Source organism: Rousettus aegyptiacus, unplaced genomic scaffold, assembly GCF_014176215.1.
Source record: "Rousettus aegyptiacus isolate mRouAeg1 unplaced genomic scaffold, mRouAeg1.p scaffold_m13_p_6, whole genome shotgun sequence".
Taxonomy (NCBI): domain Eukaryota; kingdom Metazoa; phylum Chordata; class Mammalia; order Chiroptera; family Pteropodidae; genus Rousettus; species Rousettus aegyptiacus.
The window spans coordinates 79,247,982-79,263,089 of record NW_023416309.1 but is presented as its reverse complement, the minus strand read 5'-3'; the positions used below and the strand labels follow the sequence as shown (position 1 = coordinate 79,263,089).

At 33.9% G+C, this 15,108-nt stretch overlaps 2 protein-coding genes across 7 annotated transcripts in view; one reads left to right on the top strand and one right to left on the bottom strand.

Moving 5' to 3' along the window:
• NSRP1 (nuclear speckle splicing regulatory protein 1) overlaps nucleotides 1-6,739 on the top strand; it is a 39,039-nt gene extending 32,300 nt beyond the window's left edge. For both annotated transcript variants that reach the window (XM_016138993.2, XM_036222576.1), the window contains exons 4-7: nucleotides 893-1,021; nucleotides 2,320-2,527; nucleotides 3,463-3,571; nucleotides 5,221-6,739. In XM_016138993.2, the coding sequence (XP_015994479.2) occupies nucleotides 893-1,021; nucleotides 2,320-2,527; nucleotides 3,463-3,571; nucleotides 5,221-6,268 (1,494 nt within the window). In that variant the 3' untranslated portion in view covers nucleotides 6,269-6,739. The remainder of the gene's footprint in view (nucleotides 1-892; nucleotides 1,022-2,319; nucleotides 2,528-3,462; nucleotides 3,572-5,220) is intronic.
• A 302-nt stretch (nucleotides 6,740-7,041) lies between these two features.
• The window catches only part of SLC6A4 (solute carrier family 6 member 4), a 36,019-nt gene continuing 27,952 nt past the window's right edge, over nucleotides 7,042-15,108 (bottom strand). For all 5 annotated transcript variants that reach the window (XM_036222574.1, XM_016138990.2, XM_016138992.2 and 2 more), the window contains one exon: nucleotides 7,042-14,503. In XM_036222574.1, the coding sequence (XP_036078467.1) occupies nucleotides 14,429-14,503 (75 nt within the window). In that variant the 3' untranslated portion in view covers nucleotides 7,042-14,428. The remainder of the gene's footprint in view (nucleotides 14,504-15,108) is intronic.

Below are 15,108 nucleotides of genomic sequence, written 5' to 3'. Positions count from 1 at the left end.
ATGTAGCAATTAAAGAAAAAGTTAAAATGTGTGGCCTCTGTGCCTCAGGAATTTATAAGCTGGGACAAGAGATTAAGATTTGTGAAACAACTAGAAAGCGATAACATCAGACATATTATTAAGAGCTAAATATTGCAGTATAGAATGTGCCATCAGAAAGAAATCGTTGGGGGTAAAAGTCCTCCTGAGGACAAATAGCTTCATTTAAGATTGAGAGGTAGAGTTTGAGCTGGCCCTGAAGCCCTCGATAAGATTTTGAAAGCAGGAAGAACATTTAGATAGAAGGAACATAATGAACAAAGGCAGAGGACTTTATACAATTAAAATTGCAAAAATATTAATTATAAAATGTCCTCATTTTTCTGCTATGTTGGGAGCTTTTAAAAAATTATCTCCTACCATTTGGAAACAACTAAAAATGATAAGAAAGTTTAGTATGTAATGTAATATGGGCATCTTAAAACCAAGGTTAGATGTTTCTCTTATACTGTGGACCTTCTGACCTTTTTATGTGAATAATTTTATTAATGTACACATGAATAGATAATAATAGTGAACATTTATTAAACACTCTCTGTCAGGTTCAGTTCTTAAGTTTATTGTCACCATGATAACTCAGTGTAGATAATTATTTTTATTTTTTTTAGATGAAGAAATCTGAGGCACAGAAAGACCATTCAAACCTGCCAGAGTAGCTAGAAAGTATAGAGCTAGGATTCAAAACTAGGCAGCGTGGCTCTGGAATTGATTTTCATATTCGTTGCCTTAAAAATGTAATTTTTATGATACATTTCTGATTTATGATCCTGTCTCAGTAAAATTACTTAGACTTTTTGTGGTATCTCTTAGCTAGCTCATATTTTTGAAACATGTTTAATTTTTTTTTTTTAAGACCAAACTAGAAATCCAGAAGGCCCTTGCAGAAGATTCTACTGTATATGAATATGACAGTATTTATGATGAAATGCAGAAAAAAAAAGAAGAAAGTAATTCCAAATTGCTATTGGGAAAAGACCGAAAGGTTTGTAGCTACAAATAACAAACTTTCTTTGACCTTGACTTGTATTTTGTATCTTAATTTTATTGCACATGAAGACGATCTGAGAAAAAGCTTTAAGATATTTAAAGTGTGAAGAGCCCCTAGTTCCAGTGATTCTAGATTGAACTTAGAACCCAGGAAGCCCTACATTTAGTATTCTAACAGGAACAAGTGAATCATCTCACAGCTTTGTAAATTTTGTTTTTTGCTTTAAAATTTTTGTAAATAATTTTTTGAAAAAATTTTCATAGGAAGTCTTTGTTCTGATCTTGTTTATCTTTGTATTTTATCAATCCTCTCAATTTTTTTATTCCTACCTGGTAATGGAATCATCTGTATACATATCAGATTTTTAGTTTGAAAAAAATTTGAAGACAGGGAGAATTGAATTAAGTTCAAATTATCTATCATTCTTTCACAAGCACAGATTGAGTTTTAAGGATATTTGCATATTACATACAATATCTATCAACAAAGTGGCGTGAAATTAAAGCAACTATTTTAAATAATCATCTTTTAACTAATGTGAAAAACTAGTAGGAACCTTTCCAATTCACATGTCCGTTGAAGAAGTATTAAGACAATAACCAGTAAAAGTGTGAGAAAAATGGAAAATTACTTATTTAGTTTGAGATTAAAAAATAATAAAATAGCACTTTGAAAAATTTTTGTCTTTACACTTAGATATTTTTGGAAAAGAATTTTAGTTTCACTCTCGCTAGTCAATTTTTAAAAATAAATTTATTTATTTAAATTAGTTTCAAGTATACAGTACATTGGTTAGACATATGTAGTGTTCATAAAATGATCTCCCCAATTGCTCCCTCCCTCCCCAGGCCCTCCACTTAGCCATCATATTAATGCTAACTGCATTCCCTCTGCCATGCTCCCCATCCCCACGCCCAGCTACCAACTACTAATTTGTACTTCTTTAACCCTCACCCCATTCTCTCAACCTCCAACTCCCGTCTCCTCTGTCCATCACCAAATTGTCCACTGTATTTGTGACTCTATTTTTGATTAGTTTGTTCTTTTTGTTCCTTAGATACCCCATATATGAGTGAAATCATATGATATTTATCTTTCTCTGTCTTACTTCACTCAGCATAATAACCTCTAGGTCCATCCATGTCGTTGCATCTTGCTAGTAAATTTATATTGAGAAGATGACAATCTTTCCTGTTTGTATTGGATATTTTAATCTTAAGTCATGATAAAAACTAGAATATTAACAATTATTATCTTTTACTCTTTCCTAAATAATCATATTTTCCCCCTAGCCCAAATATATTCACAACTTACTAAAAGCAGTTGAAATTAGAAAAAAAGAACAAGAAAAAAGAATGGAAAAGAAAATACAGAGAGAACGAGAAATGGAAAAGGGAGAATTTGATGATAAAGAGGCATTTGTGACATCCGCTTATAAGAAAAAACTGCAAGAGAGAGCTGAAGAGGAGGAAAGAGAAAAGAGAGCTGCTGCACTCGAAGGTGAAATGGGAGAGGGTAGAAGGAAACAGAAGCGGCAGAATTCTGCCCTATGGTTAGCCGTTTGCTCTGTCACTGAACTTTTAGATTATAATGTTATGGTCAAAATTTATGTATATGAATTCAAGGTATACAATATAATATTACAGGAGATTTTAACTAAAAACAACAGTTGTATTCTCATTAACTATTACATCTTATTTTGTTGTCTAAAACTATGGTCATTACAAGTCATTGCCTTGGAAAATGATTCTAAATGCGAAAACATTTATTATAAGGAATAATACCATGAAATTTGTCAGAAGCAATATAAACTGAGATTTAAATTCTAGCTATATTTTTGGGGATGAGAAAACTAGAGGCATATCAACCAAGGAGCATCAACTGGGCATTTAGAAAAACAATAACATTAATTCAAGACAGAACAAAGATGTGCAGAGGCCAAAAAATATCTTAGTGCTTTACTTCAGTGCTTTCTACTCATCATTTTTCAAGATCTAAGTAAAATATGTACTTATAAATAGCTTAATTGGCAAGTGCTCATCAATTTTAAGTGGAAGAAAACCAAATCTGTAAGACTTGGTCTAAGCATGTACTGTGTGTTTATCTAGAGCACCAGTCCACAAACTTTGTGTAAAGAACCAGATAATAAACACTTTAGGCTTTGTGTATCATATGATCTCTGTTACAACTACTCAGTTTGCCTTTGTAATGCAGAAGCAGCCCTAGATAATACATAAACTTATAGACAGGACTATATTCCAATAAAAATTTATTTACAAAGACAGGCAGCAGACCAAATTTGGCCTAGAGGCTGTAGTTTGCCAACTGTTGATCTAGAGAATAATTTACAGACTGTGTTATGTACTCTGTTCTTGTAAAACTAAACGGCATTTTTGCCTCATTGAATATATTCTCACTTTTGCTTTCCCTCTTAGCACGTTTGGATGTAACCAAGCAGAAAGATCTCAGTGGATTTTATAGGCACCTATTAAATCAAGCAGTTGGGGAAGAGGAAGTACCTACATGCAGCTTTCGTGAAGCCAGGTAAGATGTGATATATGGAATATTTAGAAGAAAGATACTGCTCATGATCTGTGGTTGTAAGATCATCTAAACCCTCTAAAAGATAGAGAATTGTAGCATTGCATATTTGTTTTGTTAGCCACACCTGACCTAATTGAAAGAATGGATAGGGATTTACAGTTTCTTAATTTAAAAACCTATAGATTTACTTCAAGATCATTTTTATTCTGCAGTAAACCTACACATATGTTTAGGTACTATATAGAAAGAGAGATGGTTTATTTTATAAGTAAAACCTAGCCTCCATAAAATGTAAGATTTGCATATCAAGGGCTGGAAATGTATGGTTGTTTAATATTAAAAATTAAATTTTTTATTTCAAGTACTCAGTTGCTACATTTGGCTAGTGGCTAACCATAGCAGACAGCACAGATAAGGGCATGATCATTTCTATAGACATTTCTATTGGTATTGGTTTGGAAAGTAAGGATTGGAGGATTTCAGAATAAAATTATAAGGTACTAAATAGGAATGGTGAAATGATTATGCCATTAGTATATAGCTAAAAGTAGAGGGAGAAGGTGTTCTAAATTTGTATTTAAATAAACTTTTTTGGGGAACAGAAACTTTTAGATAAGAGGATCTGAGTCTGTTGCTGGGGAAAGGTAGAATGGAATTAAGGATGAAGAGAAAGAATTAGGCTTATATTTCCCACCTATCCCCCCAACTGCTAGGTTTTGATTAAAATATTGATAAGAATTATGAGTCTAAGAAAATATATTTGAAAATTGAAGATTTTGAATGGAAAATTGGTATTTCTATTAAAATTTCATCCAGAATAATTGTAAGGCCAGCTGTGAAACTTTATAGTGTCTTTTCATAGTTGCACTTCTCAGAGTCTAATAGAATTTATAATTATTAGTGAATATGTTAGCGAAGATAGTTCTGCTAGCAGTTTCTAAAGAACCATAGTTGTTGCTCTCTTAGTGTGATTAATAAGAATGAATGTGTGAATAATATAAATAAATTAATCATGTTTATCAGCTGGGAAAATGTAGATGATGTAAACAATTGTAGTGTTACTGATTATAATAGCTAGATGGATTCATATATTTCCGTTCTGTTGTGATAGGTGCCAAGGGGTATATCAGGATACTGGTGCCTTTTTAATCATAAGAGTGTTTATTTAGTGATATTTAGAATTAGATTTTACTATCATTTTGCTGTGGGGAAAAAAAAAATGTCTTCATCTATTTCCAGGACTTTAAATTTTTTTGCAAAGAAAAATAAAACTCCAACAAAGAACCACAACTTCATGTTGTGAAAAGATTAGTAAGATCCAAAATATATCTTACCTTCCCCAAGTATTCTTTGTCCGTGCTTAGCAAATTGAAGACTACACAGATCCCTGCCTGAAGGTTCTGGTGGTCCGATACAGAAGGGCCCATTTTCTTTTGCACTTCTACCAATGTTGAAAATTATGAATGGTTTTAAAATGCTAGTTTGTATATGTTTACAAGGTAAATAGACATCAGTACCTTTTTGCATTTGGGTAATCAGAAGGTATATATAATTTTAGTTATATGAAGTATTGAGAAGAATTATATGAACACTTCATTTGTTTACTACAATTGATAATGTAGCATTCAGTGTTATATTATTTTTTAAAGGTCTGGGATAAAGGAAGAGAAATCAAGGGGTTATTCTGATGAAGTAAGTTCAAAGAACAGAATACTGCATGAGAAATGCATTCTCCAAACTGTTGTGAAGGTAGAGGAAAACCCAGATGCAGACAGTGACTTTGATGCTAACAGCAGTGAGAATGACGAAATGGAAGAAAATAAAGTGAACCGCAGAAGGGAAAAGGATGTAGAGACCTCTGAGAACAACTCCAGGCATTACAGGAATCAAACCAACTCTCGATCACCTAGTGAAGAAAGAGAGCATAGTACCAAACGCCACACAAAAAGTTCCAAGTCAAGAGGACATGAGAAAAAGGAAGACCAGCACCAAGGGAGACAGTCCAGGGACCAGGAGAACTATTGCACTGACCGTGATTATCGAAAAGAAAAGGATTCTCATAGGCACAGAGAAGCCAATCATAGAAATTACCACTGGAAGAGGCATGAACAAGAAGATAAACCGAGGGGAAAAGACCAAATAGAAAGAAATGACAGAGAATGGAAAAGGGAGAAATATCCCACAAGAGAACAAGAAAGAAACAGACAACGAAACGATCATGACCGACACAGTGAGAAAGGGGGAGAGAAGGAAGAGAAAGACAAAGAAAAGGAGGAGCATATGAAGGCAAGGAAAGAAAAATATCAAAACAGTGATAAATACAGAGAGAGAGAAAAACAAGAAATAACTGTTCAATCTTCAGAAAGAAAGCGAGACAGAAAGGAAAGCAGCCCGAATTCTAGGGCAAAGGATAGGTTTCTGGACCAGGAAAGATCCAGTAAAATGAGAAACATGGAAAAGGACAAAGAAAGGAGCCCAGAGAAACCCTCTAGCTCTGAAACATCACTGGGAGCAAAACACAGAATCACAGAGGAATGCCACGAGATAGGCAAAGAACAAGAGAGACCAGACGAGGCCTTGAACAAGTTTGCGAAGCGGAACAATGAAGAAACCGTAATGTCAGCTAGAGACAGGTACTTGGCCAGGCAAATGGCACGGGTTAATACAAAGACATATATTGAGAAAGAAGATGATTGAATTCCTGGAACATGTTGTGTAAACACATAAAAGAGCATGTTAATAGTGGTTGGGAGGGTATTTTTGAAATATATTTTCAAAATTTATTTTTGGTTTAAGTCAAAAGTCCTTTTATCTTGAATGTTTGAATTGATATATAATATTTACTTTTCAATACCACATTCTTGATTGTATTTAGCCAACCTAAACAGTCTACTAAATCCTGGTGTTTGGAGAATATTAGCTACAGTACAACCATTAAAAAATGATTTAAACAACTCTCATAATGTTGGCTTTGTTCCAGAAACTTTTATAAATATTGTTAAAGATAAAATTATGTACATTTGAACAATAGGGAATATTGTTATACTTTGTTTTTAAATTTGTATTAAATTGTAAAATATGGATGTACATCTTGTCCTAATAACTTTTTAGCTCAGAGCATACTTGGCTTAACTGAAAATAAAAATAATGGTATGTGTATACATGTAATTCATGCTTATATTTTATTTTAAAAGTAAAGTCACTCACCTGTGCCACAGTTTCTCTTGTATTTCATTAGAAATCACTTTAATTCTGAAACTTGTGCCAGTTAGTAAATTGGTTATGTATATAAATCAATTTTAGCTAAGTGTGAAAAGATGGAGATATTTAGCCTAAATGAAATTAACTAAAGATCCATTTGGCCTATTTATGAACATGTCTTGTTTTATATACCCTAAAAAATATAATACAGCTTATAGCTTCCATTCATACATCAAAATAAAACCAGAAACTCTGTTCTAAGTCTTTGAAACTTACCATTTGAAATTAAATATTATAAATTTATTCGTGGGAAAGGATGAATAATATGGAGAAAATAGTTCTCTAATCGATCTTCTTCCCTTTAAGAAAGTGCTGTTTATATCTCATACTTACTTTATCATAGTTAACCACATTTTAAGATAAACTTTGTTTAATAAGAATGTTGACTTTTAGAAAAAAATTATAATAAGGATCAAATTTAGCATTCATAAATCATTTTATTATACCTTTAAAACCAGAAAGGAAAAGTAACAAAGCTAATGCTCTTATCTCTTGACTGACACATTAAATATTAATTATATCCCAATACTTTAAAATGGATCATTGATGGTGACAAATACTTAAAAAGCACTGATTCTATGTGCACAGAGGGATATAGTATAATGTAACTATGAAAAAGCTTGGGTGGGATTATGGAAGACCATGAGCTGGACTAAAATCTTCAACTCTGATAGAAAATTTGGTTCCTTAGGGTTGTTATAACTAGTGCCCTATATTTGGAAGATTAACCAGATATGCAAGAGGGAGACACTGGAGTCAGGGATCTGATAAGAAGCTGTTAATTTCCTTCTTCTAATAGTTGAGACTTTCACAAAGCGGTTTGGATGCTTTAGGAAATATTACAGCTGATCCCTGAACAACATAGGTTTGAACTGTGTGGGTACAATTATATGCCGATTTTTTTCAATATAAATTATTTTAACATTTTCTTGAGCTTTGTTGTAAGAATATAGTACATAATACATATACAAAATATTTGTTAATTGTTATTGGTAAGACTTTTAGTTGGTCAATAGTAAGCTATTAATTGTTCAATTTGGGGGGAGTCAAAAGTTATACATGAATTTTTAACTGTTTGAGAGATCAGTACCCCTAACCTCAGCTCTGTATTATTCAGGGATCGACTATATTACTTTTATAACTAAGCTTGACATAACTCAGGGAGAAGCTGCAAATTAAGGGTTTCTTCTCTCTCCTTCCCCAGATATAACAGACGTTTTTGCCTCTCTGGCAGGCACTTACCCCTTTTCTGGGAACAGTTCCTTGATCTTCCCTTGGGAGAGTACCCCTTCACTACACAGTCCAGTGATTCAAATAGGGCTGAAGGATTGTCGGCCTGAGCTATTTAAGAATGGCATTTGTTCTGGGGGGCAATCGCTGCACAAAATGTCAGAACCTGAATGGATTATGAGGGCTTCTGTGTAGAGGTAGCAACAGCAATGAAATATTGCTGGCACTCAAGGCAACTGATCAAATAAGTATAAAATATTCAGGGTAATGGGAGCCAGGTTTCACACTGCATTAGAAGGGGTTATAAATATGAAGAGAGAATACTAAAATGAACTTTGTAGTTTTGAGTTGGAATTGGAAGTAGTGGTGTGAAAGTATATTTTCGTGAGAGATAATTATAGATGCAAATGCGTATGTGCTTACACATACATACACACTTTAGTTCTGTCCGGTGAGAGGACTTGGTATCAGTGACACTACTTGCAATGAGCAAAACCTACCACCTAGATCTTGGTTTCTAAATACATTTTTCACTAAAAATAATAAATGGCTGTGGTGGAGAAAGTACATGATACTGAGATGTCATTCCAGAAAGTAAGGAAGTTTTTCAAGAATTATGGAACATGTAGAAAAGACAGAAGCCGCTCGAAAGGCCTCTCATTAACAATATAGGATAATTTGAACAGCAAAATAATGGATTATAATCCACTGACTAAAGTATCTTTTAAAAATGAATGAAGAATTAGATGAAGAACAAGGAATTTGCACAGTCTCAGAGTAATCGCTCCCTAAAAAATACTATTTAATCACAAAAGAATACAGTGGAAAGCCTGACAAGTGGTTGCAGTTAATATCACCAGTATGGGGACAAATCAAATCGTGCTCTACCTGATACGATGCAGTGAAAAGCACATCATTGTCATATTTCAGCCAAAATACATATCCTGAATCTAATCATTAGGAATCAATCATTAAATCGGGGAACATTGAACAAAATAACTGGCTTGTAGTCGTCAAGTGTCAAGTTCACAAAAGTCAAGGAAAGCCTGGGAAACTTCCAGACTGAAGGAGGCAAAAAAGACATGAAACTAAATGAGAAGTGTGATTCTGGAATGGGTCCTTTTGTTAAAAAAAATCATTGAATGAGGTCAGATTAAATGGCAGTAATGTATCAAAGTTACTTTCCTGATTTTGATAGTTGTGTTGTGGTTATGTAGGAGAATGAATGTCCCTGTTTGTTGGGAACATATCCCTCATAATTTTCTTTTTTGGATTTAGAATCTGTGTTTTTGAGTTTCTATAGATGATTTGAAAGACATACAAGTAACCTTTGGCCAACCTAGGCATTTTCTAGGTGTGTGAACTTGGGCAAATCGATTAACCTCTCAGCCTCAGGCCCCTCATCTGCAAAACTAGGACAATAACATCTGTCATCCAGAGCTATGATAATCAAATCAGATATATGTGGAAGCATATAAAGTTCTGCACAAATTGCAAAGAATTGTAAACATTAGCTTTACAGAAATTTAATATCTAAGTGGTTTTGATACTACATATTTGTAAATGATATGCAGTGATGTTTGGGGGAGATGTGTAAATGTTTTGACATGTATAGTTAAGAGGTTTAGTTAAGGGTGTGAAAGGTTTTTTTAATGAACAAAAGTTATTACAATAATAGTTCACAGTGTAAGGCATTTACTGATGTCTCAATCTAACTTGGAGCATTTATGATAAAATGCTGAAAAACTAATATAGGGGCATTGTTTGCATCTTAAAGAGACTACTCTTATACAAATAAAACATGTTTAAATCTGCCATTAAAGTTTAAAAATGAAATGTTTCATGTAAAAAATATTGGTAAATTTCATATTACCACCATTTACAGAGGTGAATAGTGGAAGAAATTTTCTTCTTAGCCGTAAGTAATATGGGAGAAAGTGAAAATGAGGGAAAAAGAAATAGCATTTATATAATTTAACCATAATCTAGAGTTTGAAGTACCTCATTGATGTGTCCAATGCACAAAGTATCCTGAAAAATTGTAAGTCAAATCATATTTATATGCCATTGGAGAAATAACTGCAAATTCTTCTTTAAAGTCCCTAATTTTATCTTTTAAAATATATTTTTTCTATATCAAGTTTTCTTAAGATAGGTAGACCTTTAATATTAGAGTTCAAATAACAAACTTTCAAAATAACCTTTTAAAAAAAATTTGCAAGTGCTCTTATTTGTTTATAGGAATTTAGATATTTTAGCATAAAAATGGGATAACTCCTCCCCAAATATTAGTAGTTCGGAATGTCAGTGTTTACAAATTGCTAGAAATGAATTTATCATATTTGGAGTCTTCAGTTATAGAATTGAAGGACTGATGTTACCTGTTCTCTTTACTAAGTGTAAGGTTCTTCTTCAGCAGATAAAGTGCTCCACGAATACACACTGTTTCTAAATTAGAGTTGGCCAGTGAAGAAAATCTATTTTGATAGCTTAAAAACACAAACAAAAACTTACAGCGGTGGTAGCACAGCAGTTTTGCATGAATTTTGTGATGTATTGGTAAGAGAAATACCACCTAAAATTCCAATGGAAATATATTGTGTCATTTCCCAAAAAAGACTCCTCTTGAAAAGGTGTTTTGAAATACCTAATGTAGAAATAATATTGAATAGATTCTATCTATATGAAACAAAAGGATAGGCATATCTAAGATCTCATCCTAAAATCTTTTCCACTGTGGTAAATACCCACTAAACTGATTGAAAGGGGTATTATTTCATTCTAGTAGAGGAAGTAAAACTTAAGTTCACCTTTCTTTAGAAATTTCCAGGTCCCAAGAAGAGCAGAGAAATTAGCTTAGTTACCAGGTCTGTTCCTGCCTCTAAAATAGTTATCTGGACTTTAAAATATTGTTCTCTCATTAAAATTTAGAGGCAGTTAAGCAATGAGGGGAAAGGGTGATACTACAGAAAGTAAAAAAAAATTTTAGAGCTTTGAAACAGCCCTTCATGAAACTAGACACAACAAATTTTAATAAATATTGACATTTCTGATATTGAAGAAAAAACTCAGACTGTTTCAAGTGGACCAAAGAAGCTTTCTATAGTGTAGGAATATTCCCTGTCTTAACATTTCTGTATTTGGATTTATGAATTTCATTCTCTAACATGCTTCTCAAGCAAGCACATTCTAAGCTCACTTTCCTAATTTAGACCCTTTGTATAACTCTCCTTGCATTTTAATAATGTGTGAGCCCAATGATAACTTTAAACAACTTCTCACATAGCATATGACTATTTTGCTTTTATTACATTACTTATGGAGATGGCAGTTTGTGGCATAGTCTCTCTGAGGAACTTAACTGCTCTTCTTCACCCCTTCCTAACAAAACAAAACAAAAAAAAGATGGGAGGTTGAAAAATGCCCTCTGATTACTGTTGTCCTTAATGATATCTTTAGCACCAAGTGTTGATTTATGAGTAAAGAGACATGCTTAGAAAAGAACTAGGCTTGTATTATACCACATTATAGTTTAACATTATCGAAGATATGTGTAAAAGCACAATTGAGCTATTGCATTCCATAGTTTTAAGCTTTGCTTTGACAGTGAACTCCAAATCAATTATACAACAGATAGAAAAATTAGGCCAGTCTTTTCTACTTATCAGAAAGAATACAATTCTTCCAGGAAAATAATCTCCCTTTTAAGGAATGGGGTGGGGTGTGTGAGTTAACTGGAAGTTCATCCTTGCACTTAAATTTTAAGATTAGTGGCACCAAAGTAACAAGCTAAGTAAAAAGAATGGTGAGGGAGTGACTCATCTGACAATAACTTGCCTTATTTTGAGATTTCATTATTTGATTTTGGAGCTATTCTATTGATTTTTGAGTTTGTTAGGGTCTTTGCATACATATCCAGATTGGGCAGCCAGGGCAATGAATTTACGTTATACATTATATGCATTCCATACCACAAGTGGAATTAATTGTAAATGGGTGGTAAGTTTTCTAGAAGGGAGGGAGATGTATTCTTTGGACTTCACTGCATATCAGTAAAAGAACTTGTCAATTGAATGGCCTCCATGTCTTTGTCTTGTGTCTTGCCTATTTCTTGGGTATTTTTTACTAACAAAATCACATTAAAAAATTAACTTCAGTACATAAATAATGTTACAATTCCATTTTTAGTTTATATTTTTAGGTAAATGCTACATTAGATTCAAAAGTTCTTTAAAAGATTATTTTAAAGTATGTCTACCTAAAGCCTTCCTTGAAAAAGTCCATAGTAGTATTGATAAATAGGGGTAAAGTAAATGCAAACTATGAAGAACAGAGATTTTAGATTCTTTAAAAAAATTATTGAAGTTTGAAAACTTTTCAAAACACCTATATACTTCCCTTAATACCTGTCTTGTTAACACTGAAAAGTGCTTTTTAAAAAATGTTATCTTTGGAGACTGCATAAATGTGTGTGGACTGGGGAGAATCCATATCTGAATATCTTTATAAAACAAATTCTTAAAATTTGCAAAGTTATTGACCACTGAATATGCTGCCACTTATAAAACCTCTCTAAGCATGCTAGAAAGCAAAGAGAATGGAAATAAGGTAACAAGAAAGAATGAAAAAGTAAAGATAATGAAGGTACAGAATATTTCTTAATCCCCCTCGTTTTTACCTCTAATACTTTAGGAAACTTCTCAGCAACTATCATCTATAAGGAAAACATCCTGCTAGGAGAAACAAAGAATCAGAAATAGAAAGATGTAGGGAGAATACAGGAAGATGGCCAGAGAAGATTGAGAAAAAGAAGCGAACAGAAGAACTATAAATGAATAAAACCAGGCCTCTGCTATATGGGTCTTCTTTCTATATAGGGCTGTTAGAATTAAATTTGATTTATATAGAGAAAATAAATGATGTAGGACTAGATGATTGGGTCCTTTTATCATTAACTATGTTTTTATTCCCTTTAAGATTTCGATAAGTAAAACTCACACTGCAAGGTATAATTTGCTTCTCTACCTATGCATCTGAGAGCCACAAGCAACCGAAGGTCAAATTTACTGGGTCCGTATTAAGGGTTTTATGTGGAATGAAAGGTTATTTACTGACCCTTTCTCAATTAGCCTTACTTAGTTTCAATCTTGAAAATTATCTGGCGGGCTCACAGTCCTGGTATTCAACCAGGAAGGGTCAAGGAGTTGGCGGGGGCCGGGGTGGGGTGGGCCATTTAAGGCTATCCCAGACTCTCCAATTACTTTCGGATTGAGGATGACCTTGATTTAGGTTAGGGTGCCAAGTCTACATATGCTATAAGCAAGAACTGGATTTATTCTCTTCATAAAGCAAAATAACCTCAATGGTCAAACTCAATCATTTGAAGTATACAGAACTTGAATCAGATAGCCAACTGAGGTGCATTAGTCAATATCCATCTTCAAAGTAGTTCCTGGCCAAGCCACGGTGACTAATGAAATAGGCCAGATTTGCCTGTGGAACATTATCCTAAATGTTTAGTAGAAAGAGACAAGGAGATGGCAATGAAGTGCAGCAGATGCCAAAGACTGGCCCATAAAGGAAGGTGTGTGAGCTCATGTAGTGTCACTAGAAAAAGAGAAGGAGGCAGAGCATGTTGTAAGTATACTCTTCAAATAATAACGTACATACACATTTGAGTAGGTAGAATTTGTTAATGTAAGAAAAATCAGAGGAAATTCATATAGTTTGTAATGGGCCCAAAGTATTGGAATAAGGGAAGGATTCACTGAAACAACAGTATACACAGACACACATGCTCACATGTACACATTATTTTTCAGTTTAGTTTCTTACATCTTTCTCTCCTGATTCCACAGCAGCACATGGGTTGCAGGGTTCTAGTAGGTCCAACTATAGATTTCTATGCTACTCTGAAAATACATGGTTAGCAAGACAGCATCCCTGTTTTCTCCTACATGGTTTATGCATTCATGTATAGTGAAACCTTTAGAAGCAAACAGACGTCAGATACCAATGATCAGAACAAGGAATGATACAGGAGACTTTCACAGAGTTGATTCTAAACCCAATCCTAACTATATGGTGGTTTTCATCACCTCCGTATACACCCTCACACATCCAAAATAGTTCAGCTGCATCACAGAGTCTAACATGGTAATATGTCCAGGAGATTTCACAGAAAGAAGTGGCTGGAGGCCATAAGAGTCTGGGCACCGTAGTCTTTTAGGACTGTGTCTCAATGAAGAAGACCCTTCCATTGTCAGGCTTAGCTGGAAACTCATTTAGAGTGAGAAGGCGTGGCATGACTTGTCAGAAGTGGAGGAAGAGCTTGTTGGGAAGCCGTTTTCCTCTCATTGAAGCACTTTATATGGCATTCAAGCGGATGTCCCCACAGGGAATTTCTGTTGGTGTTTCCGGAGTGATACTTTTAATAATACGCTGTCGGGAAGAAAATATAATGTTATAAACATTCTTGTAATTTAACAGTATTGTAAATATAGTTCAATATTAATATTAAAACAAAGTTGTATAGCATTTTAGTGGCAGTTAATAGTTGGAATAGTCTCATTGACTTTCCTTAAGGAAGGCATTCCCAATTTATTCATTCTCAACTATGGATAAAACTGGAATATTCAAGAACTATAAACATCTATAAACTAATAAGAAAGTCATTATATCACTAATGGGAGAAAAGGATGAGCTGTCAATAGAACCTCTGCTGGCCTATAACATCCCTTTGATGACCCAGGTAAGGGCACCTTTTCTCTGGATGGAGGAGGCTTCATGTGGCCACACAGGGCTTGTGGAGCAGACTGAGTGCTGGATCCTGAGCCCTTCCCCTCCCCTCAGCCCTGCATACACACACTACAGGCACAGTGCCATTAGCCACTAGAACAGCCAAGTTGTTACTTATTTAATGAATCCACCTATAAAGGAGTACTGGCTAGTTCATACAAGGGTACAAATTATTACATAATTAAATTTAAAAAGATGTGACCCTTAAGATTATCACTCCTAAAGCAATCTCATGCTCACAGGGAAAA